The sequence below is a fragment of the Acipenser ruthenus genome, chromosome 26 (genome assembly GCF_902713425.1).
Source record: "Acipenser ruthenus chromosome 26, fAciRut3.2 maternal haplotype, whole genome shotgun sequence".
Taxonomy (NCBI): Eukaryota; Metazoa; Chordata; class Actinopteri; order Acipenseriformes; family Acipenseridae; genus Acipenser; species Acipenser ruthenus.
In genome coordinates, this window is record NC_081214.1 from 112509 (window position 1) to 140502 (window position 27994).

Here is a 27994-nt window from a genome sequence, read left to right on the forward strand (position 1 = left end):
TAACAAGGTGTTAAATGTAGAACATGCAGTTTAAATTCAATATATGCGGCTTAATTTGGTTTATTAAAGCATTTTTTCAAGTTATTTACGTTTTTCAAATCGAATCGTAAAAATAATAAATGGTATGTATCTGATATACTAATTGCATTGTTCCTATATTATCAAGTGTTGGGAGTCGGGCAACACTATCAACACTAGTTCCCGTGTTCAATGTTTAAACCAATATTTGGTAGGGAAGCTCAGCTTGTGTGTGTGTGTTTTATTTCGCAATAATTATTGGCTCTGCCCTGCAACTACTGTAGTTCCCATCACGTGAAAATAAAAATGACACGTCTATCGCGAGATCTCCAGATAAACAAACAAGCCGTGCTCGTTTCATGTATAAGGATGGCGCATTACATCTAGCTGTACGAGTAGTTTAATAATGGTATGTATAGCGTCAGGATAACTAAATTTCTGCTTTTTAAGTAGTAACCGTTAGAGCGGTTTAGGTTTTAAAATGTTTGAAAGCATTCTGAGTTTCACACGGGCCTTTGATAGCGAACAACAAAACTTGCTAGCTACCTAATACTCATTCTGATTGGTCTACTAACGAGTATCACTTCCTCCCTCTGTATGCCCATTGGCCAATTTTATATCAACTGGCAAGACGATTGGTGAAATAGTCGACTCCGCTGTTTCGTCAGTGCTCTGTGTTGTGACTGTCAAAACGCCAGGAAACTGAGCGATTCAACCAGACGCACGGTTCGTATAAAATGATTGTTTATATAAATGCAAATGAAATGAACGCGCATTTTAAAGGTAGTTGTAACTTGCCTTGCCTTCTCTTTTCACAACCAGACGATCTTATCCCATTATGTCTTCGTTTCTCATTGTTTTTGTTATTGTTTTGAGGAAATAACAACAAATAATAAATTATAACAACAACTAATTATAATCAAATTCTGTTTGTCCGCCTCCTATGGTAAGCCCAACTTCTGTTATTATTATTATTATTATTATTATTATTATTATTATTATTATGTAGAGTGGTTTTGTTTGTGTTGCTAAGAAATATACCGCATGTATGTTATTGTTAATAACATTTTTTTTTAAAAAAAAAATAATAATATAGTTGGTCTTTCCTGTCTGCTTTTTAAAGAATTGTAGTTTTATTCCAACAATTAAAAATCTCCTGCCAATTTGGATACCACCAGTCACAATGTCCTGTGTATTGTTATGGGAGTCCTGGCTCTGTAGGCTCCTGAGTTTGTTCACATGTGCTGGCAGGGCTGCCTTTGTTACTAATATGATTGAAAGCACTATTTGAACAAATCATATATTAAGATGTGAGTGAATGGAAGGGTTACACAGCGGTCTGTTCCAGTCCTGGTTTTACTGGGAGCTTAGATAGGCCTAACTAAACTAAACAGTGACGTGCCTGATTAAGCTGAGATGTCACAAATGAAGCTCACATTGCTGAATGGCTATTCATATTTCTTATACCTTATTCACTGGCTATATACACGTGATTCTATGAAACCGTGATTGTTAATGATTGAATGGCAGTCGTGTGGTGTCAGTGTTGCTGGCACCTTGTTTAGGGTGCGTGGACAGGGTTTTAGTTCTGTCAAAGTGTATTGTGATCTCCTCAGACCTCAGAGCAGAAAGCATGTCCAGTACTAGGTGCTGCAGGATTGTTCTACAGTAACTTCCATACTCCCAGTACAGGTCTAATATTGATCCAGCTGCATGAATACCCTACCCTTGATTTTTTTATTCAGTCTTTGATATTCACCAGCTGCTGTCAGCTGCTTCAAATCAATGTCCAGTTTTAGGTCATGGATTGTGGGAGACGTGCTGACTCTTAAGTTGTCTGTTTTCTTTGTGCAGGTGAGTGATTGGAGAGACCATGGCTACAGACTCTCCCCGTCGACCCAGCCGCTGTACAGGTGGAGTTACGGTGCGAGCACAGGCTGCCACGTAAGACCTTTACTTCAGGATTGAAGTGCTTCACATCATTTCAATGGGAAATAAAAGCCTGGAATGTAAATTTCAGGGTCTACTGAGTGGCTCAGTTCTTTGCATCAGTTTTCTTTAATGCAATGTTTTCACCAGACATGTGAAGCGGAATGTGCTATACTTGCATTCAGTTGAGCAATAGTCTTAAAAGAACAGGATACCTACACCTGGAACCTTGGATTAAATAGTTTAAGGTGTACGATCCACAGCAGTAATTGCTATCAGTACAAACCGAAGCTTCCAGGTAGCTAGGAAGTCAACTCTGATTTGAAGACTATGAAACACTATTTCATATCGCCCTCTAATGGCATCCCATATATATATGTGATGCTCCTCTTTGTTCCACCTTTGCATTTACATTTCCATGGCTGATGGTGGCAGCACTGTCTCATAAATGCAGTGTAGTTAGGGTTCAGTTAATTGTTTTTTGCAGAAAATATTCAGATGGACAACAAATATTTCCATGCAATTTGTCCAGTGCGCCCCAAATCTAGTTCCATCACTGCAACAATGTTTCTATTGAACTGCTAAATAAATTCAAAGAAAATATACTGTATTGAAGTACTTGCATTTTTTACCAAATATGTTATGTGAAATAAAAACTATATAGAGCAGCATTTGACTTCTGGTCCATTACAACTTGTAAGCCTGTGCTTTGTTTTTGTTCTGTTTTTCTTTCCATGCAGTTGCTCTGGTTTTGAAGTATCATCTTGTGAATGTGCTTTGTTTGTTTTTGTTTCAGAGAGCATTCCTATATGGAGAGTGTTGTTACATTTCTGCAGGATGTTGTTCCACAGGTGAGACAGGGTGACGTCACAAACCCCAAACGTCTTGCTGCTCTGACAAAGCAATACAAACAAAGTATACATTTCAACTTTAACATTTGACATTAAAGCATAACGCATCAGTTGTGCATTTCTAAATTCACTTGGACTAATATATATCATTTTTATTTTTATGTATTTATTTATTTTTTTAGGGTTACATTAGTGCAGTGCCCACAGATGAAAAGGAAAAAATTGTATGGGTCAGGTTTGAAAAAGCAGATATTAATGGTAAGATTGGATCTTTTTTTATGTATTTGTCCATGCTGCAAGAAAGGGCCGCACAGTATGAATTAGTGTACCTTAAAGTGGGGCTACTTTGTAACCCCTGCAAAATGCATACTCATTTTGAGGTAGCAATGCTAAGTATAACTGTGGCAGCCTCTTAAACTTTGATTGAATTCCGGTTCTTCATGCTGAAAATCAAGCATGCACATACCCAGACATTTAAAACATGTCTGACTCTATTTGTGTTAAACAGCAACTAGACAGGTATAATCTGGGTGAAACAATATTCCATTACATGCAGAATTATCTGACATTTTTAGCTGAACAGAGGAAAGGTAGACAGACTGATAGTTTGTTAGGTTTTAGAATAGCTGGTTTGTATTTTCCTTAAAATATAATGATCCCCCCCCCCCCAACTTGGATAAATAACTACAAGTGAGTCTTGGTTTCTGGGCACATGTCCAAACAAAATGATATAATTGCTAGTAAGTGTAGTTGCTCTGCATGTGTGCACAGTTAATATGCTCAGGCGCTCTGGTTGAGGGTTTTCGGTCAAGCTGACTGTGCTCGTACGTTGTCATGGGAGCTCATTGAAACAATGCATTCATTCTGTTACTGTGGTTTCATCACAATAACATGTCTGCCAATGCACCGTTGGCGTTTGAGGATGTTTTTGAGTCAATGTTTCAATGTTTGTCTCTTCTCAGACGTGGCCAGGTCCCCTGAATTCCGTGAAATGCCCAGTACTGGCAGCGACCCTCCAGTGCTGCTAATGATGGGTTACTCTGACGGGATGCAGGTCTGGAGTGTATCTGTAAGTGCTGCAGTTTGCTTGCTCTTGCTTATAATTGGCTGTGAACATGCAGTGTCATTATTTTGAACACATACTAAATACTGAGCTGACCAACAAAAACAAGATTGTTTAAAATTGTAACATTGTCCTTCCATAAATAACAAGTCATTAACACAAACAAAACATGTTTTTAATCATTCTAACTTGTCTGTGGCTCGTATCAAGAAATGCATTCAAATGAGCCATCCACACATCCTTATCTAAACTTGTATATGGTTATGGTCTATGTATGTTTTGCTAATCAGAGTTAAAGCACAATTTGTTTATGGTTATTACCCTTTCAAAGGACATTGTTCTTAGAAAGGGTTTCATTTGTAATCATTTCATTTGTGTGAACTGCTTTACCCTAAACGGACAGTAGGTGTCACTGTAATCTTATGTTAGAGGAGTGATGCTGAGCACTCCTGAGTGAGTCCGCTGCTGCAGCATGGGAAGGAAAGGCAGTTAATTGTATTGTATTGTGCTTCGGTTTAGAGCTGTGAACATTGTCACACAATATAAATCAGTGGTGACATCCCGCTGATTAGCAGGGTAAAGGAACGATGGCAACCATGCATTGAAACAAGCACAATTACAGAGAATATATAGCAAAGAACAAGTGGTGGACTATATCATGTATTCAGGCTTATGGGTGACAGTTGTCACTCTTTTTGGTCTTCAGTGTAACTTGCTGAAAATAAAAAGGATGATAATTTGCATAAGAATGTTAGCTAATGTGTGTCCTCCTGCAGGGGGAGGGTTTATTAACAAGTGATTTATTTCCAATACAGTGAATCATCACAACACAATTTGTGTTTTTCTTTAAATGGATGTGAACAGCTTTTTAATAATATCAATGTGATTTCAATACAATGTAACTGATGGAAACAGGAGAATCCGGATGTCCGGACTGAGAGGGCGGTACTGTAACAGGAACACCATGCCTCAATCCTGGAGTGTACTTGTGATGATTTTACTCCAATGTAACCCACAGATCCTGTGATTCGCTCTGTTCTGTGATACAGGCCTGTGCACCTTTTCTTTAGAACAAGGGCCTGTCAGTTCAGCACTGTTTGCTAGGGTTCCTTTTTTTTTTTTTTTAACTTGGAGCCCATTATTCACTTGTATAACAATGTGCAGAAGGCTGCAAGGTTTGTTGGCATGAGTGATTGTGAAGTGTTCATGACAGTTGCTAAGCTGACACCCTCCATAATGGTGTTGCATTGAGTTGAAAACACCTCCAGTACCGCCCGGGTGAGTGTGTGCTTCTATTTCCTCTGAGTGGCTCTGCATTAACATCTCCTCGAGTAAGATCTTTGACTGGGGAGGTGTTGCTGCTCAATCGAAGATAGCAGTACGTTTAGTTGCAGCTAATTGAAACCGTGTTGGAGCGATGAGTTGCTCAAGGCTCTGACATGCTTTGAAGTGAGGTGTTTTTAAAATGTTTATTATTAAACCAAAGTGCTGGCTATGGTTCCCCCATCCGAACAATCCTTCTATTGATCATTTTTATAAGAGACGTATTTGATTATTAGATTTGATTTTTTGATTATGCTTGTGTGAAGTAACAGTGTCATTTTTTTAATGAATACATTTCAGAATTGCAGTGATTTAATAGATATTTAATGAAAGCCAGACAGTCTCTGTATCAAGTATTAGTTCATTATTCCTGAAAAGATATTCATTATTTTTATGTATATCTAATTTTGTACGTCTTTTAAAGGGTTTAAGACCCAGATAGTTCTTCTTCTCAGGCTGATTCCACCGCTGCTTTCTGTACATTCCTATGTACCAGTGTACACGTACTGAACATCTATTTCATTACAGCTGTACAATCTGTGCTGCACACTTTTAATCCAAACATTTCTTTTTTTAATCCACGGCTCTGAAAGGGCTGTTAATTGCATGACACAGAGCTAATCCTTGGGTGTGTTTATCATCTGAAATAAAACATGTGGATGGGCTAAAATAACGCAAGCATTCACATTCGCTCTAAATTTTCTTTAAAATAAACAATGAAGATGACTGCTCTCGCCCTAAAATAAAAATGATTTATAAAAGGGTCATAAAATAGATCTATCGTTTCTCAAGGGGGAGTTTGAGTGTAAACGTAATATAAAATACTGTATAAAGAAATAACTGTTTGTTCATGAAATTCATCAGTCACATTTGTCTGCAGAACACTTAGAAGTCAGTATTGCATCTTGTAAAATCTTTTTTCTTAACAGCAGTTCACATAGAAGAGTGACTCATAAATATGACAGACTGTGCAATGATGTAGAGTTGGAGCCGGCTCTTTTCTTGATCTCTGTACAGAAAGGGTAATAATCTGCATTGCAATGCCTTGGATTGGTTTGCACCCTGCTTGGTAGCATTTTATTTCATGGTTTGGTGTACGATTAGCTTTTTTTTTTTTTTTCCCCCACCATATGAAACCCATTTTCTACAGTTGGAAAAGATTATTTTTCTTACAGTGTGAACAAATCTCTCTTTGTTCTTCTCTCCATTGTGCCTTCAACTTCTACAGCCAACTTTGCCCTCTGACTCTGTAAAGCGTGTCAGCATAATTCATAATTATATCATTACATTATTGACATTTCTTTGCAGAAATAGAGTATAATTGGGGGTACCAGGTATTGATTAATAGTGCTGCTTACTGTTTACAAAATGTCTGCTATCCATTATGGATGGATGCCTGTAGAGAATCTTCATTTTAAAAAGTAAAGTAAAATAGCAATGAGAACCAGTTAACTGTTTATGGCGGATGTGCGGTCGCAATGTACAATTTCAATGTAGTCTGCATCTTATTTTTTTCCTGGATTAACCTGAAAATGTCACGCTCATTTCCTTTCATTGGCTCCAGGTCTTACTGAGTTTCTCAAGGAAACCATCAAGTGTTTGCAGCTGAAGTAGACCTGACTCCATGTAGTAGCGTCTGTGTGTCTTCACAATCAGAGCAACTTTTTGTTGGTTTTGTAACTTTTTAAATAAAGTGTTCACAAAAAGAGTAATGTGTTTTTTTAAATATTTGTATTAAACCCTTACTCCCATGAACAAGCGCTTTTAAAAGTGTGACTATTTTAACCTAAAAAGGGAAAGCTGTGTGATTTGCTTTGTCTTTTTTTTTTTAACTGCACACTGAAGACCTATTGTGGGTGCTTAACTGTTCAAAGGTCTCTGTTTCACATTTAAACAGTTATGAATTTTAATAGATTCCTACCAGGAGAGGCATATGTTAAGAGGCATGCATTGCATAATTCATAAAGGATGTAAAGAAAGCTCCTGTTTGAGAATGAAGTTAGAAGGTTTTGGCTGGTTTGTAAAACAGGAACAGCTCTCCCAATAGCTGCGGTAAGACCTGCCTCTGTACTGTATAACAAGACATAGAAGTCTTTTTATATTTTCATTAGATTTTTAAAAACTGCCAATGCATGTAAAAGCCAGGTATTGCACTGTGTTTAAAAATCAAGCCAGCATCCAAGAAACACACCTATCATTATAACTGTTAAATATCATTGAATTGATTCCTGAATCTTCCTAGAAAATGATCCATAGTTTAATACGCGCAGTGCGCCAAACTGGGACCAATTATTGATGGATGTAACAAGTCACTGCTCCCAGTCCGAGCTTCCCAGACAGAGGATGAGAATATTAATAACTCTTTCGGGTATAATGGCATACAGCAAAGAATTGAATCGCCACATTGTATCCGCAGAATAATATTCTGATCTGGGGATTGATACTGGCCCATTTTGTGAGAAGGGGACTAAATAATGATTACGATTGGTTTGGTCACAGTCCGCTGTCCAAGTATCTGTCCGATTGCATTTGAACTTGTGTTTTATTTTATTTTTTATTTTATTTTTTACAGATTAGTGGAGAAGCACAGGAGCTCTTCTCTGTACGCAATGGACCAGTTCGAGCAGCGCGAATTCTACCAGCACCGCACATAAGTAAGTGCAGATTCAGAGTCCAGAGAGCTGCCATAGCTTTTAGCATTCAAGGACAGCTTGCACAATGAAGTTAAATATGGCACAGTTTATTTTGTTTTGGGTTGTTTTTTTATTCAATATATCATGTTTAAATTAAAGGCTGCTCAGTGTTGCTTAATAGAAGGAAGCTTGTGCCAGCATCATGCTGTGTTCAGATCCTAATATTAAAGTCAGTCCTTTAAGATTAGTGTTGGCCTTCTATCAATTGGCAGCTTCAGAAGTGAGGAGCCAGAGCTCTGGTAAAAACAGAGATTTTCCTATTTCTTTCATCACAACTTGCTTATTGGCCAGTATCCTTGTTGATTTGTGGTAATTGCATTTATTAAAAAATAAAGAAAATACACCGGAATACATAAAGAATTGATTTTCCAAGAAAAATAAAAAAGGGTTTTAATTCTGATGAAGTGAAATAGCAAACAGCTAAATCAATAAGCATTTCAGGTACGCAATAGCAAGAAGCATGCAGGACGGTAGTCATTTACACACAGAGACAATGATACATCTTTATCATTCCAGATAAGTTCAGATATCCACTGCAGTGCCTGTAAAATACTGACAAGCCATTTTCTTTTAATTCTAGCACCTTTATGTTACCAGCAGTAGAGGATGAAATAGGTGTTCATGCAGGAATTCTTTTTCAAAGTAAACGGGAGAACTACAACACTTTTGCATTGCAGAGAGATTCATTTTTGGTCACTCATTTTCCAGTCATTGGCAGATTTTAACAATGCACAATGACAGCATTGAAAATATCTGGAATTGGATAAAAGCACAGGGCTGTAATAAGAAGCAGCAGATATCCAACACATGAGGAGAATGACTCTCTGCTAAATGAAATGAATTGTAATGGAGGACCTGATTGCAATCAGTAAGAAGCAGACAGGGTTTCACTGCAGTGAGTGTTGAAGGAGGATTGTGTTTGTGGGAGTCTGGGTGGGAAGGTTTGGCACGTCCTGGAAATAGGTGTCGACTGTGATAAGGGGGCCTTTCTAAGTGTTAAGGACGAAAACCACAGTTTGACTGTTCATGGATCATAATGAGAGTTATTAACAACAGCTGGAGAAAAGAAATTCAAAAAACAATTCAGGTATTTGAAGGCAAATTTAGAAAAAACAAAACCACAGCAATGCCATTGTCTTTTAGGCCAGGCAGACACATGGTTATTAATACCCGTCTCTGCACCTGGAAAAATGGGGGGAGATATTATGCAGATGAGTGTTACTTCACCGCCCAGCAAAGTAGCAGGTGCCGTTATACCACCTGGTAAATGTACTGTGCACATTCCAGCTGTAAGACGAGGTGAGGAATGCATTGCTGTGCAAGCTAGTGGAGACAGTCTTCATGCAGAACTTCATTCTTGATCATACCGTTTCTGGGACTGCACCCTTATGCCTGGTTTGCTGTCCCGCATTTCAATGCATTTTCTTTTTCTGTTTGGTCAGGATGGCACCAGTGTGTGAGGAGCTGCTGCTTCTTGACCTTGCTGTGTAAATGCATTTCCATTTCTAGAGAGACATAGTCTCAGTGGCGGCTTGATAACAAGATAGCATCCGCCGTCTCAATGTCTACACTTTACCCATATGAGTGACATCTATCACTTTAATAAAGTTTATCAAACTAATTCTCATGTCTCAGGCCGTATATGCATGTAGATTTACATATTTATTTTTCAATGAAAAGCATTCAATAAATATATTTTAATACAGTTGATGTCTCCTAAAAAGGAATTGTTATTTTATATATATATATATATATATATATATATATATATATATATATATATATATATATATATATATATATATGTATTATAATTTTGTACTTCTATTTTTCACTCCCATCTTACACATTTATTTTTATAAAGTGTTACAGTTTGGACTCTGTGAATGCACATACACAAAATCCCACAAGAAGCGTGAATTCCTTGTTGCCTAAATTACTGTGTTAGTATGGCCAGCAATACAGAATTGCACGTTGTTAAAATCTGGATAACATTACATTTCCCTTGCATGTCTTTTGGCTTTTTTTTTTTTTTTTTTTGCAAACATAATCTTTGAAAACCAAATGAATTGAAGACAGTCCTCTCAAGAAACTCCTCTCAACTTTGAAGGTTTAACAACTTGTTTGAGCTCAACACATTGCACTGAGTGGCGTTTCTGTTCTGCTTCTTTTCATCAAGCTTTTGCATGCTGGTATTTTAATTTCATTTCATCTCATCAGTTTTATGTGACCCAGGCATTATTTTGTGGTGAAGAAGATGAGTAGAAGTTGACAGGAAAGAAGGTCCTGTTTTATTTTTCTCTTCTGGAATTTTTTAGCCCATAATGTGATTACAGAGTAACAGTTGTAATGTAATCAACACACTTCCTGCCACTAGACAAGCTAATAAAACCAGCATGGGTGGGTGGCATGTTGGCAGACACAGCCAGACTGACATGCATGCAAATCAATGGCCCTCTTTGTTTTGGGCACTTTTTTAATGATTTTTTTTTTTTTTTTTCATCCGCAGGTCCTTTGAAAGTTGACAGTTTTGTAGAGAAGAGAGCCCTGCTTGGTGTGTGCAAAAGTACAGGCTCTTCAGGGTAAGAACATAAATAATGAGCAGCTGGGATGCAAGTAACAAGGACAGTGAATATGAACACATCTCTCTCTATTAGATTTCAGGTTTTTATTTTTTTGTATTGAAATGTTCCCTATCCAGAGTCCAACAAAATATTAAAGTTCAGGTTTCAAAAGCCTGATCTGTGAAAACACAGTTAATTAAAACAAATGAATGAATAAATAAACAAATAAAAATTCAAATTTGAGACCAGAAGAGTCCATGAAAGTAGGGCTTGGAATATTGTCATGTGAAATGTACACAGAAGCTATATTGAAACAGTATAAACCCCTGTAACATTGTCAGAGAAGGTGTTTGCAGTTACATGTCAGGCCCCTCAGCTGCACATACAGTGCAGGACGACGATGTTTCTGTGCTACTTTATCACAAGAGAACAGCCTTCATTTTAAATAGCGTTTACACATTGAGGTACAGCTGCTAAGTGTGTTTGATTTGCTGGGTCAGTGGTGTGGAGGCCAGGGAGTGGTTTGTTGAGCTAAAGCCAAAACAGGATTATTGACCAATCACATTTTCAGGGACGGTACATTCTTCTGTATGCCCTGAAGAATTTGTTAACCCTGTGTTAGATCCATGTCTAGCATCGAGGTTATTGTGCATGATGGGTATTTTTCTACTGCTGTTTGTCTGTCCTTAACTGTTTATATTCTTCAAATCATGTTTTACAATGGCTATGTTGTGCATAAAGACTCTTTATGAATCACTATAAGACATAGAAAAAGATATGTGAACCAATGTGCATACTATAGCTCTATAGAACAGACCTCGTGGGCAATGGGCTTGGTCAGTTTTCATATTGAAAAGCACAACATTTAAAATGCACAAATTCACGTGTCTTCGATTTAGAGATATTGGGCCTTATTCACAGATTTACATTTTATTATTATTATTTTTTTTTTTAAATCTATAAAGTGTTTGTTTTTTTGTAGTCTCATGTGTTTGTGAGCTTTTTGTACGAGCTTATAACTGAGTGATTTCTTATAACTGAGTGATTTGGGACCGGACTGCATTGCACCCACCTTTTCAGACCCAGTAAATCCGAGCCTTCCACTAGAATTGATCTGACCGTTTTCAACTTTGATGCAATAAGCATTCACTTGGATGTGGATTTTGAACTAGTTGTGATTGTCTTGTGTTTATGCTCCTCACACGGTCAAACCTGAAATAAGCATTTTAAAAACCATGACCCCTGGATGAATAGTAGGGCTTTACTGTCCTAACTGGAGTGTTTTGAAAGAAACGTTATATATAAAAAACCTTAGAACACATTTTAATCTCTTTTTCCATTAAAATAGTTCATAAACTTACGAAGGTCCTCACACAATTTTTACTGTATAATCATTTTGAAATAACAGCTTTTGTCAACCACCAAAAAGGATGCAGCCTTGACACACAAATGGAAAACAGATTTATGTCTTGGCTGATACAGTTGTGCTGGTTTGGAAGTTGGTTCAGTCAGCTTTAGGCTTAGATTTGCAAATTTAAAGGAAAACCAGAAAGGAAAAAGCATGTGTGCTGGGTCTGTATTTGTGGAATTTCAGCCAGTCACATTCAACATAATTTTATCAATGGAAAGGATTATGTGTGAAGTCCAAACAATGTATAGATGTAGTGATCTTCATCACACTACTGTACTTGTGATGAATGTATAACACCAGTGCCAGGATTGTCTGCAGCAGCACAACTGTACTATCGTACGATCCATAGTATCTTGAAATGTTACACTGAAATTTGAATTAGCCAGCTCAATAACCAGATTGTAGTGTATTCCTGTATTAATTCAGACTCCATGTCAGCAAAGCATGGCACATTCTGGTGACTTGTAACAGCCCTACACCAGGTGTGGCTAATAAGCTGATCGAACTCAGAACATCAATTACATTCATCAGCCACAGCTGGTATGCAACTGTTAGAAACACACAGCATCCTGCTTCACTGAAAGGGAGTCTGGAGAGAACCCTGCTATTATTATTATCATCATCGATCGTATTATTTTTATGTTAGTTTCCGCTTTTAAAGATATTCATGCTGGAGAGGTCCACTGAGTTGCTTCCATGGTTCTTCAGCCTCCACAGCGTAGATAGATATTTGGTTTCTCACCTTGTCTGAAGGATACGGCTGGTAAGGATTCTTGGAATCTATTTAAGTTATCCATGCACAATTCTAGTATCTTAAGGGTTCATTCTTTTACGTAGATGTGATAAAAAAGATGTTCCAAATGTTATTTGTGCTTGAGTCTGGTTTACTACTGTAGTTTGATCCCTATTATGACAAAGAGCTCATTTCAGTACTTTTCTTCCTTGTGCAGTCGTTTTGGTAACCCATGATGGGAGCAGTAGTACTAGAAGATGCATTGACTTGCAGTGCTTCAGAAATGTGGCAGTGTTGTGTTTACTGACACGTCATATTGATCACATTTAAGGCCTCGGCAGCTTTAAAGTTTCTATTTGGAAGTATGCGTAGATTACTTGAAGACTTTGTTTTGGATACGGAACATGTGGGAAACATTGTCCTGTTTTGAGTTGAGTGGAGACGCTCTTGTGTTTGGAGAGGAGCTGTCTTGATTCTGTCAAACATCGGGTCACTGCTTCACAACATTGTACTGGGCTTGCTTTACTGATTTCACTATGCTGCGGTCTCTTGGCTAGTGTCTGTGCTGCAATTGCATGAAAAAAAAGATGTAGTTGTCATATTTATTTAAAATATACAGTACTTGTAAAGTGTGACGTTTGTTAGCTGTCCCAATGGAAGGAATTCGGCCCCAGGCCACTGAAAATACTTCCTACCGGTACACGTTGGGTTGAACTTGTGCCCCAAGAATGATTTACGTTAAGCCTGTGCCCAAAAAGACAGCAAGAGCCGTATTCCTTAATGAAGTGATGGGTTGTTTTTTTATAACACCTATAGTAGTGCTGCAGGGTGCTTTGGAACAGTGTTACACATAGAATTCATCAGTTGCTTGATGAACCAAGCTGTTTTTCTTGCACATATCATCCCGTGGTTACCCACTGGCATGCGCACCTTGTTCTCTTTTGAACCTGAATGTCATTTCAGTTTTGGTGCTTCTTGTACTAGCCGATGCCAGCTCGTCGTACTCTACTTGTGCATTATTTGTTATGGGGGTTTTGATAGAAAGCAGTCTAATCGGTCTTAACCCAGGAGCACATTAACCCCCGCCTTGCAGGAAGGGATTTCCTGCATTATACGTTATTTGGGTTGCATTGACTTAAAAAAAAAAAAAAAAAAAAAAAAAAAAGTTACTGTATGGGAAACTTTTGAGAAATTACATTTTCTAGTTTCCTCAGCAAAGATCTGTCTGAAAGCTACTTGTATAATTATTTGAGAAGCAAAGAATAAATGTTTTTTACATTAACCATAGCTCTCAATAAATCTCATAAGCCTCTAAAATTTGGCTCTCCCTAGTAACCCGTTGGTTTTCCTGTGACTCGTGTGTTTCCAGTGTCTCTGTGCTCCGTCATGTGACCTCTTAAAGTGGAAGTGTGCGGCTGGAATCCATAGAACAGCACAAAGAGTTTGTCCTCAATAACTGCTATAGGGAAAACAATTCAATAAGTACATTTTAAAAAATCAAATACACTCGTACCATAATATGTGCGTCTTGGTCTTGTCCTTGACATTTCCATCTATTTCTATTTTAAGGAGGAGAGGAGTGTTATGCTTGTAGTTCCATCATTTCAAAGCGAGGAAGCTTACGGATTTGTTATCTGTATTAATAAATAAATAAACGTTTCATTCTTTGCTAACCACTTTCCATGATGTGGAAAACAAAGTTTAAAAATACTTAAATTATAGGTTGTTATGTACTTTTCGTGCTTAATATTTTAAAATCTGAGCTCATTGTATTTCGTTTGTCAATATAATATATACATGTGTGTTTTGTTTTTTTTTATTTATTTTTTTATATATAAAGCAAAGACAAAACCAAAAAGCAATAGTCGAGCTTTCCAGCGCTATAGGTGAAACCCTGCTGGTATTGAGACCACTTTGAGTAATTAAATACTGTAAACGCCATAAAGACAATTAGAAAAGGAAAAAACTCTCCAGAGAGAAATGTGTTTTCAATATGGTTCTCAGGGAAGGTATAGCAGAGCCCTGTGAATGAGAGGAGATGTATTTCTGGCAGCACTGCAGACATGGAACTGTGGTTGAACTTTTTACCCTAATTACTTTCCCGCTAGGGCCTGCAGCGGTCTGGAATCAAAGGGCCCCCTCAGGCCCTGGAAAGTCTCTGATGTGGCAAGCGTTTGTTGTGTGTTGAGGGTTGGTTTAAAAAAAGAAAAAGGCAGAATATTGTGACAGGATTTTTCTACATTGCTCAGTTACCACCCACCTCACTTGTTCCTACAAAAATAGAGTAATTGTTTTCATCTGTGTGTTTTTTGTCTTGCTTAGAAATAACTGTTATAAATCAATGTGACACAGGCCCTAGGGACTGATCTAACTCCAAAAATTAGTTTTTCAATTTGTCTGCTTTGTTTTTCAAATTCGTGATACAGTATCTAGAAGTATTGCATGTTAAACATTCAGGCAAAGAGATGCTGGGGTTAAAAATAACAATCTGCAACAAAAAAAAAAAAGCCACACAAGCATGCATAATACTTCCTTGGCATGTGATTTCTGCTTTGTATAATGCCTTTATTTATTAAATAACAGTTTGCTTATTTATAACTTCCTAAAATCTAAAGCAAAGTTGGAACTTTTAAAATACAAAAACGTTTCTGCTCTTGGTTAAGGAAATCTAGGACTATCCAGATAAGTGGCATATATGATGCAATAACTTCACAGAATCAGCTGTTGATTTGTGAGGTGAGCAGTGAACCCAGGTTCTGAACAAACAAAGAGTGTGAACACTTCCTGTTCTACACCTAGTAACATAGCATTATGGTGTGTTTAAAATCCTTATGGCAGCGTGATTATTCCAGTGTGCATTGGCAAAACAACACTGCTGCTAAGGGCAGAAAGACTTCAGCAGTCTGGGATCCTTGCACAAGCTGCAGATATCTGTGTTGGTGGTACAGTACAGTAGGGGAGGAGAAGTGCCACTCCTGGGCTGCTGCAGTCACTCGGGGTGGCTTTCTCTGGCTCTTGTCATCTGCGGATCTAGTTCCAGTTGCTTCCAGCGGTTGCAGCCTTGGAAACATAGCTGTGATTGTTGGTAACTCCTTTGTGAAAACATAAAGGAAAGAAACTTGCATATTCTTACTGTTCATTTCAGCATGTCTACAACTTTAAACAAGTACAAAGTAGAATGTATTCTGAGAAACATGTCTTCTTGTTTATTATGCTTTTTATTGATTTGACTGTGTTTTGATGATTTTAAAATGCTAACTAGGAAGAGCAGACTTGCCTCGCTTTCCAAACTGAAATTCGAGACGCTCAACAGTGTTTTCAGTGTGCATTTGGAAATGCACTCAGTTGTCAAAGCTTGGCTCAGCTGGGTCTTTTTCATACATTTTAAGCCACGTATACGAGGCAGTAATTTTCAGTGAACCCATATTTTCTATGAAACTGGGGTATGTGGTTTCTGTGCATATGTGGAGGACTCGTAAAACATTGACATGAGCTGGAATGTGAGGACGTACCCTTATAAATGAATTTATTTGCTTACTTTTAATTAATTTTCAGACTTGCTATACGCTCGGTCTACCACATACAGTATGTGGTTTACATCATTCTGCTCAAGTTAATAAAATATATGTAATAAAGCAATATGTCTGTAAAAAGAGACATTCACAAAATGCAAGCACAAGCAATTGTGAAAGTTTAAATAACAGATGTCCACGAGTATAGAGAGAAACAGAAGTGATGAAACAGCAAGTAACAGACATAAAACAGATAATGATAGTTTGAAATCTCTAAACCAAAGTGTTGCTATAATTAAGAGGGGAAAAAAACCCTTGCATGTAAAAATAGCAAATGATCCAAATAAAAAGTCAATGACACTCCACGGTGGTGTGATGTTGGAAAGATTACAAGCAAAAAAGATTATTTGAGAAGCCTTACTGTTGAGCAGTGGAAGATGGGTTGAACGTGTTTTAGTTTGGCTGGTTAATAGCCCTGTGCATAGTGATTAAAGTTAGCCTATTGGAAATGAAAATGTCAGGCCGTTCATGTTGAACTATGAAGCGTAAAGCAGTGCGAGGACCTGCATGGAGCAGAGCATGGCGGTAGTCAGATGATGTCTTCATCTGACCTTCAGGTAAATTAGCATCTGGATCACAAATTCAGGAGTGCATTTGTTGCATTTCATATATCATATATCATATTTTCTTACATTGGAACGTCTCTGAAGGTTACTTGCCTATACCCCACCTATTAAATATCTTTTTTTACAATTATTACATTTTAACCTTAATATTCATGCCAGTGTTGGCACCAAAACCCATTGCCGTCAGACATACTCTAATGATGAACATGAAAGCATTGATGTAATCCGTTCTCACTACTGCTAATTAGACAGGTTTTCACTTGATGAAATGTGCCCTCCTCTCTGTATGTCAGGAAGACATCCAGCAAACAGGATGATTTACTGTGTATCTGCAGTAGTTCCATGTCAAGCAGGGAAATGGAGATGATCGCTTTATCTTTCAACATCTGGTATTTGGTATATTGCATATTTTTTCATCTTTTCTTTTTCATGTTTACGGTCTTCTGCCACTGACAAACATGTCCAATAAAAATAACAATTAAGGTCTTGTTGCTAAGGAACATGGAAATTAGGGGAATTGAAGAAATGTGCCTGGTTTTGGGAGTTAAACCAAGCCTACTTCTCCCTCTTATCCACACACTAATTGTACTAACTGGATGAATCACACTATTAAAACACACCACTACACATGTCAACCACGACCACACATGCTGGGATGAAAAAATAGAAAAGAAAAAGAATGATTGCAGTGAGTTCTGCGGACAGCCGTCCAACATTCTGCTGGTAAGTCATGCAAGGCTCTCTACCAGCCAAGCTGAAGAGAACAGCAATACTGCAGGAAGATTCATGAGAGTCCTGCACAAACACTACCATCACATTCTACAATGTAGTTTTGGTAAAAACCACTGATTTTTTGGATTAATATTCTTTGTTTCCACTTAGCTGGAGCAAATGACAGTGATGTAAGTCATTTCAGTATAACTGCTACCATGTGGACCTGAAACCAGCCTGTCCTCTTGATGCATTCTCCTGTTGTAGCTCAAACTTCACACTTTCATGTAAACCCTACTGAGCAGAAAACTGTTCCAGCGCATCCATGCTTTATACTCCTTTTTGTACAGCATGGAACGACCTACCTCGGGCCAGTTTAGGTTACCCGAGTGTGTGGAATGAGTTGTTCTAGTCCATCTGTAGAATTAGTAGTGACAGCACAAATAACAACGCTCTCATAAGAAAGAACATCTCACAGTCATATAATTCAATCATTTGACCAACACGACTTTTAAAAATGGGACAGATGCGTTTTGGTAAACATATAGTCTGCTTTCCTACCAACAGGGCTGTGTTATCTACAGGTAAAATGACAATGCATTAAAAACTATAAGGTTATCCACCACTGGGATTCAGAACTATCAAGTAGCATATTTCTAAGACTGGTGCAGGTTTTTTTCATTTATATCATAAGTGCTTCCATGTTCTTGAAAATTTGTGGCTGGTTTAAAATGTCTTGGCTACTTTGTGTTTCACTGATATGTGCCTATTTTGAAAGTGTTATTTTCTCAGTGGTCTGCTCACAATATTTCATCTACTGTCAAAATTATGAATGGAAGAGTAGCCAGTGTTTAAAACCATACAAAGAAATTGAACTGTTGCAAGAGAATATGTTAATGCAGGCATGTATTAAACATTATTATGAACGTTCTGAAAGTAAGTGGATGGTTTATTTTACTTTCATTTCAGAATTATATATTTAAATTGACAAATAGACAGTGAAAATGATTGTATCCTAAAAGAAAATCCAGGGTTTTTTTTTTTTTATGATAATGTGAAACACAACGGTGGTTCTAATGAGAACGTTTGCCAGAAGATTGAAGAACACTTGATGAGGATTAATGTCTGAAATTACCATTGTCAACCCATCTGCACATGCTGGATTTGTGCACGGTTTGGTTTTTGTATTCTACATGGCACCAGCTTCACTTTAAAGAAATCAATTGTTTGAGGTAGTTTTTTAAATAAAAATGGTCTGTGTGCTTGTCTTTTCAGCACCAGCCCTCCTTACTGCTGCGCGGATCTGTATTCACTGCGAACAGGAGAGATGGTGAAGTCCATTCAGTTCAAAACGCCGATCTATGATCTGCACTGCAACAAACAGTAAGAGCTGTATAAAGGGTTTCATTAAACCAGCCCTCGTTTCAAACACTCGGTCACACGTGGCATGAAACTAGAAGAAAGGGCCCATGTGTCTACATGAGTATTTTGACTCCTCATTGGTGATGTGTTACTGAAATAAAACCGCTTCACATTTAGTAGATTAAGGCTTTGTCTAAAGCCTACATCAGTTTTTGAAAAGTTTTGTTTTCTTCTTTTGATTCAACGACAGTATTCTCAGACAGTAGAAGTATACGCAACAATACAAAGCACCTGTTAAAGTGAAGTGAAACATTTAGCAAGATGTATTTTATGAGAAGCACTTGTTTACTGATATTCTTTTGTATGCAGGATCCTCGTTGTTGTTCTTCAAGAAAAGATAGCTGCGTTTGATAGCTGCACTTTCACAAAGAAATTCTTTGTCACAAGTAAGTATATGGAATATATTTTCCTTCTCGTAATCTCGTCCCTGTTCTATGACTTGAACCACAATCTCCAGAGTATGATTTAATGTTTTAAGTGTTGAGTAGGGCTGTCAAGCGATTAAAAAAAATAAAATAATAAAAAATAATAATAATAATAATCTCGATTTAATCTTGAGAAAAAAAAAATGAACTGCAGTGAATTGACAGTCCTAGTGTGAAGTCATTTTTGATAAGGAAATAATTGTGTTTGTGTTTTTATTAAATGCAACTAAACCTTTTTAAGTAAGTTTTAAGAAATAACTAGAAATGGTTCAAACTGTAGTTGTGCAAAAATGAAAAAAATAATAATAAAAACGATTCTGCCTCATTCTCTTAATTTGTTTCATATTGAAATAACCTGTCTGAGTCCGTTTTAAAAACAAGCTCTTATTCTGGTGAAACTAATTAAAAAAAATATATATATATATATATTTCTGCGTATCAATTTAAAGTTTGTGTAACGTACTGTCAATCAAAACCTACCACAAAGGGTGTGTTAAACACATGTTATCACACAGCACTGGAGCGCTGACCCTGGAAAGGCACACAAGGGTTTGGTATTGCTGTGCTTGTGGCTCACCTCAAGCACTGTTTCCTGTTCAGATGTGTGCTCTGAACACTAATGCTCTTGAATGTGCACTTGGATGACCTCGCTGCACCTCCTGTAAACGTTGGAAACTTTGCTCCTTGGGGGTTGCGTTCCCCTTTCTTCTTGTCCTGTTCACACACTGGGGCTGCTGGCATTGTTGCTTATGGCAGTGGTTTTGCCTCTGTTGTTTTGATGGTTAGGTTAGCTGAATGTTAATCTTTAAAGGAATCACACTCTGAGTGATTGGATAACATTGTCTGCCTGCAGGTCACATGATTGGTTAAGCTGGACTCAGAGCCACATTAGTTCTGCTGACTCCAGCTCTAATAGATTCCGGTCACCCTTACATAATACATTACCTTTCATTTGTCTTGTCTAAGCAAGAACTTATCAAAAACACATTAAGGGTACAAAGTGAACCGGCTGTCTTGGGTGAATCGTTTTCATGCCCTGTTTTCAATTACTTGTAAATTTGTTAGCCTATGTTTTGTTTTATGAATGTCAGTTCATTTGTTTGTCAGCTGTACTCTGAATATTTTTATGCACATCATCTTTAGAAAGAGGCTGTCTGTGACTCATTACAAAGGCATTATGAGAGCTTTTAACGAATTGCCAGTTAGTGATGCTTAACCTTTATATATGTGTAATATTTAGCATAGACTGTTATGCGCTACATAGTATGTAATTTTAATACTAAGAAACGTGTTCATCCTAGGAGCAAACCAGATTTTATAAAGAAATAACATTGAATGTACTTTTTCTTTTTGCATTTTAGGTTGCTACCCATGTCCTGGGCCTAACTTGAACCCAATTGCCCTGGGAAGTCGCTGGCTTGCCTATGCTGAGAATAAGGTAACAACTGAGCCAGTCTGTAGATGCATTTGCATGTTCTGAAAAGATGGTTTCAAACAGTTTTTAATTGTAGAATGTGTGTGCAGACTCCATGATGACACAATGTTAGACACAATTATACATCTTAAACTAGATGCAAATGAGAACAACCTAAGTACAATGTGCATTTAAGAATAAAGCTCAACATCAGTAGAAATGTGACTGTTGTATTAAATATTATTTATTCTAAAAGTGACATGATGTGTTTATTTTTAACAGACAGGGCAGTGCTTTAGACTCCTTTTTTAATGAATTTTGTTTCTTATCGAAACCCACTATGTCGCCTGAGCAGCACCTGTTAGAATATTTCTAATGCCCCCCCCCCCATACCACAATGTAATAAGTACCATGCGTGCTAAAGGCTGCTGGCGTCCTCCTCTCTTAAAGTAATGGCATGATGTGCCTGCATGTCTTTCCCTCTCCCAGCTGATCCGGAGCCACCAGTCTCGAGGAGGGGCCTGTGGAGACAATGCCCAGTCTTACACTGCCACGGTCATTAGTGCTGCCAAAGTGAGTCCACCCATCACCCATCACTCTGCCAGCGTGGCCCTGTCCGGTTTGCTGTTTGTACTGCACTCACTTCTTACTCCTTTATTGCGTATATCACAGTATGTCATGTTCTTTTCAGTGCAACATCCAAAGTATGAAACTCTAGAAAAGAGCATGTTTGCATTTTGGTGCTTTTTTTATCACACAAAACAAAAAAGGACCTGTTCTAGAGGGCTCATGTGTGTTGCATGCTACAGTATATATTATTAATACAACAACAAAATGTGACTAAAATGTGTGGTCTAAAATTGATTTCTAAATGAATTTTAAGAGAGGAACTGTTTTATAAAATAAATGGATATATCTGAGAGAGAAATCTCAGAAAAGTTGTTTTGGGGAGAATGATTACAGTAATAAATACTTTGACACATGCACTCTTGCAAAGAACATGGTTTTGTTTGGAAACAGTCCGATCCAAACTGCTGTACAGCTCTAGTTTAAAGGAAGCTGCACCTTCAACACAGCCATGCTATTGCTACCAAGCGCAATGTCTTCTTTTGTTGAGGCAGCGTCATTACTGTCAGGGATGTTTCCATATGTTTTTAGTCTCTTTAACCCCAAGGTGGTTAATTGATTTATTAAGCCTACATCTGTATTCCCCTGTTACATGATAGCTTCCTAATGAGCTCTAACAGCTCATGTGAGAGAAGCGCCATTAGCTTTAATGGTGGTGAACATCAAGGAACATGGCAAAGGTTAACAGATACAATAAGGTTAAGATGTCTAGATTTACAGGCTGCCCATCTTTTGTTTTTGCTGTAATTTACAAAAACCCTACCCCCTTTCCAAGACCTACAGCTGCTGTAGAGACCAATCATTTCATGAAATATTGATATTAAAAAACATGATTTTATGAATCCAGATAAGCAGCCATATTTACTGGTTACTACAGCCACAGTCCGAGGTGATCTTGAGTTCTGAAGAAAATGCAGATAGATGTGGTCTAAACACAATCCCGTTTTGGATGAGGGAGTCTTATTTATGTTTTATCTGAATCTGAATGTATCAGTCATTAAAGCAAGTAAATAAAAAATGTTTAGTTTAGTCTAAGGGAGAATGCAGCTTAAGTGGATCTGTGCTCTCTCAGGATTAATGGAGTGAGTAAGCTGCTGGAGAGGTCAATCAGCCATTCAGACTAGCTTGTGCCGTCAATACAGTGTGGCGCCTCATTTTGTTGGTCCTTTTGAGCCATACCCGACAAGCCACTAACAGACTGTGTGTAAATTGCTACACATTAATTATTAAAAGAAGCGTTTGCCTGCTAATTGATCAACACTAATGTGTTTTCTAATCACTGCAGTTTGAGTTTTTAGTGCTAATCAAAACAGTCCCCATTGATCTGTGGCTCAGCCAGGGTGGCAGACTGACTGAGGTGATCCATAGCTTTATCATGGCTTTCCAAGACAGCTTAGCCAGCCCTTCCCCTGGTGAGAGCTTAACCTTGGTGTTCTTGGAAGAGTTTGGATTTATTTATTTATTATTTTAATTTAAAGATACAGGCACCAACACAAATACTTTTATCTGTTGTTGGAGGTCAATGGGAACCAGCAAGTCTCCTTTCCCATAAATAGACTGTTTTAGCCTACAGTAAAATGCATGCATATTTTATTTTTATTTTTTATTATTTGTGGATTTTTGAGAAGAATCTGTCTCTTGTGACAGTCAGTGTAAATTTGCAACTACAAGACTTCTTTCCCTCCATCGGTACATTTAATGAATTTATTATTTAATGAGCCTGAAGACTCCCACTGAGCTGGTATTGTTTGAGGCGTTTGTTTTCACGGCCCTGGTATGCACAGGGGTGCTGTAGGGGGTCCAGCAAAGTGCAGGTACAGCTGGGTGTGCCGAGGGCAGCCATCTGTTATCTCAGAGTGTGCTTGGGCTGAGTCACAACAGTACTAATAATTGCTGTTATGTTATTTCTGTATTCAGGTAGCTAATCTTTTCATTGTTTACACAGACCTAGTGTACTGTAGATAAGATGGTTATATATATTATATATTATAGTGAATTCCAATTTCATTTAGAAGGAAGAGAGTTTTGGCGTACAAAAAAAACCCCCATTGCAAAATAGTAGACTCTTGTCTTGTCTGTAACGAACCCAGCCCCCTGTTACGTTGCTGTTGCCGGCGTTCGATGTTCATGATGTTCTGGTCGTTGCTTTGCACAGACGCTGAAGTCGGGGCTCACCATGGTGGGGAAGGTGGTGACCCAGCTGGCCAGCACTCAGCCTGCAGGAGCCGCAGACGAGGAGGTGACCCCACACAGCTCAGCCCGCCGCAGCCCACACGCTCCCGGCATCGTCACCATCATCGACACCCAGAGCGTGGGGGAAGGACAGGTAGTAGGTGTCTTTTATCACTTATTTATTTTATAGAGTTTATGAATATAATGAGAGACTACTGGCTAAGCCCAGGTAGAAACTACTGAACTTTTTGAAGGTCCACCTGTACCTTTTACCAGTGCATTTCAGTGCTGGTTTAAGCAACCCTTCCTTCTGCCATTCAGCCTTGTGCCTCTCTGAAGCAGAGACTGCTGAATAGTGAAGAATTCCCTGTTGGTCTTAGTGCTGCTGTCACTGAAGCCAGCTTTGAACCCAGGTGTCCAAAAGGCGAGTGCATGAAGCCACTGCACCCCCCGACCCCTCGATTTCAATATCTTTAATCCTCCAGTGCCCTGTGGGACCCCTCATTGTTTTACTCTACAGGGATTCCTGCAGGAACAGATTTTTGTTTTACTCATAAACCTGTATCTTACTCAGCGTGGCCAAAGGGGATATTTGCATTTGTCATTCTTTGCCCTGCTATTCCTCGTGGTCAATGACTGACCTTATCATTGTGAACAGTGACCCTCTTTTCTTATGTCTGATTGGAATCCAATAACTTGATGCAATTTTAATGCAGGCTCCAGACTGACAGGCAGTGGAGGGATTTATGCATAAAGCCCCATACACTGTGGCTCAGCACAACAAGGCCCTAGAAGAACCATTGCTGTATTTTGCTGATCTCAATGTTTATGTTCACACGGCTCGCTAATGAAATTAAATATTGGCTGAAGAAAACTAGTCACCAAAGACAATGATATGCCATGGGCAGCGATCAGGCTGGTTCTTGTGAGTAAAGCTGGTCAACAGAACTCAGTAATGTCCCCTGGTATGTGCGCTGTGAGACTGCTGGCATGCTAAAACGTAGAGACAAGCAGTTTTAACTGTCGCATCCAATAGACCACACACATTAGAGACAATATGTATTTTGGGAAAATAAAATGACTTTACTAAACCACCAATAAATATAGCACATCTCTCATAGGTGTTATAAAGTTTACATTCTGCCCTCTTCTCAGTATATTCATTTGCCTACAGTGTTGTGAGTAACTAAAGCTGTGCCTATGAATGAGACTCACCTAATAAAGCGTTATGTTTCCATGCCTTGATCAAAGCAGTATGGGTACTGCAGTAATGTAATTCCTTTACCTTTCTGGTACAAATAACAAAACCCTCCCAAGACGTTCAGTACAACCTAAACCAGGATTTATGGGACTTTTGCGCTCTTTAGTGGCTGTGATTTTATATGAAGCCTGCTTAACATGGGAGATCCTTCTAAACTACAGTGCCCCTGTGTTAACACTGTTCATTTTAGAATGGGGTTTCTTTACTGAGGGAATCTGAAACTCTTTTTCAAAGGGAACAACAGGATGGATTCTTGTATGTGTTCACTTTTATTAAAGGGATCTGGTTTTTGTCAATGAGAGTAGTTTTTTTTGTTTGGACTGGATTCTGTTAAAAGCCGCTTGGTACTTTAATGCAACTCTCCAGTAGATTTATCACTGTTAGCCTAGATCTGCTGTTTGACCTTAGTTCTAATCTCTTTCATGAACAAAAGGAATCCACGTCTCAGTGAACAGAAAACAACCCAGAGAAAGCTAGATGGAGTTGTGTTGTTGAAAACAATGAAGCCCCTTCTTGTAAACAATTTAAATAGACTTGCTTTAGCCCTGTTGTTAATGGGTTTATCTGAAAATGTCAGCTGTGTTTTTCACATGACTTGACTGGTTTTTTACTCCATTTAAAAGGCTTTTTACTTGTGTTTGGGGATCGACTTTTAATGATGGATCTCTTCCAGGCTGAAGTGTTTTTGTGGTGCAAGAAGTGGTGATCTGATTGATAATGGGTGGGAACATGTACAAAGTGATATTTCATGTTGCAGCAGGAACAGCGCTCAGCCTCGCGCGATTCACATGTTACAGCACAGACTCACTCTCTGATTTATGACTAAGTGCTAGTTGTTTAGTGCGGTGGCAGCTTTCAGTGGGCTATGCATTCATGTTACTCCAGGCAACGTGTACAGATGAAGACTGTTGAGATACAGGACACAGCTTTAATAAAATCACCCAGCTATCCTGGAATACTGACAGTAGAAAGCAAAACCATAATCCTCTTTCAGCTTCACACAAACCTTCCTTCCTACCTGCCTGGCGCTGTTCCTTCGAGTGGATTAGAATAGTTTATTGGGCATCTTAATGTACTTTTAATACAAAAAAAAAAAAAAATGTTGTTGGCTTTCTTTTTTTTTTTTTTTTTTTAAATTTAGTAGTCGCAATTAGAATTCCAAATTTAGAATATCTAATTATTATTTAAACTCCGCTACCACACTTAGGGAGCAGCGAAGACGAACACACACTGTCCTCCGAAGCGTGTGCTGTCAGCCGACCGCTTCATTTCACACTGCAGACTCGCCATGCAGCCACCTCGGAGCTACAGCGTCGGAGGACAACGCAGCTCCGGGCAGCTTACAGGCTAGCCTGCAGGTGTCTGGCCAGACTACAGGAGTTGCTGGTGCGCAGTGAGCAGAGGACACACATTTTAAGCTCATTAAATCTACTCCTAACTCTGTGCTGATTTGGGGTGGGGAGTTTACTTCTCGTTTACTTGCCCAGAGCAGTTCTAATACATGGGTTCGAGTGTAGGATTACATGTGACTGTTCTCTGTTTCTTTCACAGGTTCTTGTCAGCGAAGACTCGGACGGGGAGGGGCTTGTGGCTCATTTCCCTGCTCATGATAAACCAATCTCCTGCATGGCTTTTAATGAGAGTGGTAAGTGCAACACATTCTCTTTAAAGAAGCACATTAATACACAGTGCAGGTGTTCATTCAGGCAGAGCGCTCAGCCCTTGCATCCTCGTTTTGGAAGGTTTCGATTTCTTCTTCTTTTGTAGCCTCTTTATGTAGTATTTGCAGGGCGAGATGAAATATGCATGTGGCAGCTTGTCTTTTAAGGGCTCTGTGGAGATGACTTGGAGGGCATCACTTTCCCAGTGTTGAATGAGGTGCACACCTACCACTGCAGGGGGGCAGGGAGACTCTTCCCATTGTCTCCCTACAGCAGGGGAATAGCCCCTGTAGGCAGGTAAGGTGTGATCCTGCCCTGTGACAGGAACATCTTCATTAGTCATTGTTTCTGCATACAGGGTCCTCTTGTGTTGCATTGATCACTTGAGTGGAGCCTTCTTGAGAAGCAGAGCTGAGACTGGCCTGACTAATGAATCTTGGTGTCACTTAGAACACAGGATACAATTACATCTAATTGAGATAAAGGACCTTTCTTCTTTTTTTTGGGGGGGGGGGGGGGGGGTAATTAATTTAATATTCAATCAGCCATGTCATAACATGATTTGAACTGTTAAAATACAGTGTAATGTATGCTTCTTTAACTCCTATGTGTTTTTAAAATGTGTTCACGTATTGTACTGGCATACAAGAAGAGTTATCATTTAAATGATAGATAAGTATGTGACAGGTTGTATTAAATTATGTAGCCATTATTTTATAACATTACTAATATCGCTGTATAATTTTAATTTTTATAAAAGTCCAGAAGTAGCAGTTACAATGTTGCCTGCTTTGATTCAGTAGCATCAGCAATGCTGGGTCAATAGCATGTGGCACCAAGCAGAATTCTGCTGTTTGTATTGTTCAGGGACAGCAACAAATATATTCTGGGATAGCTTATTTTCTGCCTTGATTTGACACACACAAAAAAATCATAAATATTTAGCAAATGCAGTTCCGTCTTGGATGAAATAAAAAAAAATTGTGTTTTTAATACATTCTACTGAAAAAAGAAAGATTATATCTAATCAATGTTTCTCAGACAGACAAAGGGTAAAAGAACCACCAAAAATCTATAAACAGTCTGTGGGCCCCCGAAGACCATGCAGCAACAAAACAAACAACAACATCATGAGTCCTGAAAGCCAGCTCGAGCAGGAGGAGTTCAGACTCACTTTAATTCAGCTACTCCTAATCTCCCTTCACTTAGCTGTCACAAATCAGACCCAACCCCAGACTGGCTCTTCACAGGGCCTTGATCACAAATCCCCAGGGATGCTGTCTGCTCCACTCCTTTACAGGGAGAGCTCTGGAGAAGGTTGGACATTTCTCACCACTTCAGTACAAAAAAGAATTCCCAGTACTTCTTGTAAAGTGTTACTCAATTTGCATTGCAATAAATATGGCCTATTCCATTTGCAGCATGAACAGGGACACAGTCCTGTATGTGCATAATCCACGTCGTGCTTCGTGTCATATCAGCTGTTGCTGAAAAATTAATGGAGAAGAATTCCATTCCTGGGCATGTTGGACAGTATACCCCGTCCCTGATTCAGAGTGTTGCGCAGTGCAGCAAACC

General features: G+C 38.5%; 1 protein-coding gene across 9 annotated transcripts in view; it reads left to right on the forward strand.

Moving 5' to 3' along the window:
- The first annotated feature begins 408 nt into the window (after window positions 1–408).
- The window catches only part of LOC117429545 (BCAS3 microtubule associated cell migration factor), a 174238-nt gene continuing 146652 nt past the window's right edge, over window positions 409–27994 (forward strand). For 4 of the 9 annotated variants that reach the window (XR_009308967.1, XR_009308966.1, XM_059001330.1 and 1 more), the window contains exons 1-13: window positions 632–744; window positions 1873–1962; window positions 2744–2798; window positions 2981–3056; window positions 3761–3867; window positions 7757–7838; window positions 10387–10459; window positions 18710–18817; window positions 19166–19242; window positions 20643–20719; window positions 21185–21268; window positions 23478–23651; window positions 26307–26400. Coding sequence is in view for 7 of the 9 variants with exons in the window: in XM_059001330.1 (XP_058857313.1) it covers window positions 1892–1962; window positions 2744–2798; window positions 2981–3056; window positions 3761–3867; window positions 7757–7838; window positions 10387–10459; window positions 18710–18817; window positions 19166–19242; window positions 20643–20719; window positions 21185–21268; window positions 23478–23651; window positions 26307–26400 (1078 nt within the window). In the remaining 2 variants the exon portion in view is untranslated. The other 5 variants (XM_059001333.1, XM_059001336.1, XM_059001332.1 and 2 more) reach the window with 4 other exon arrangements.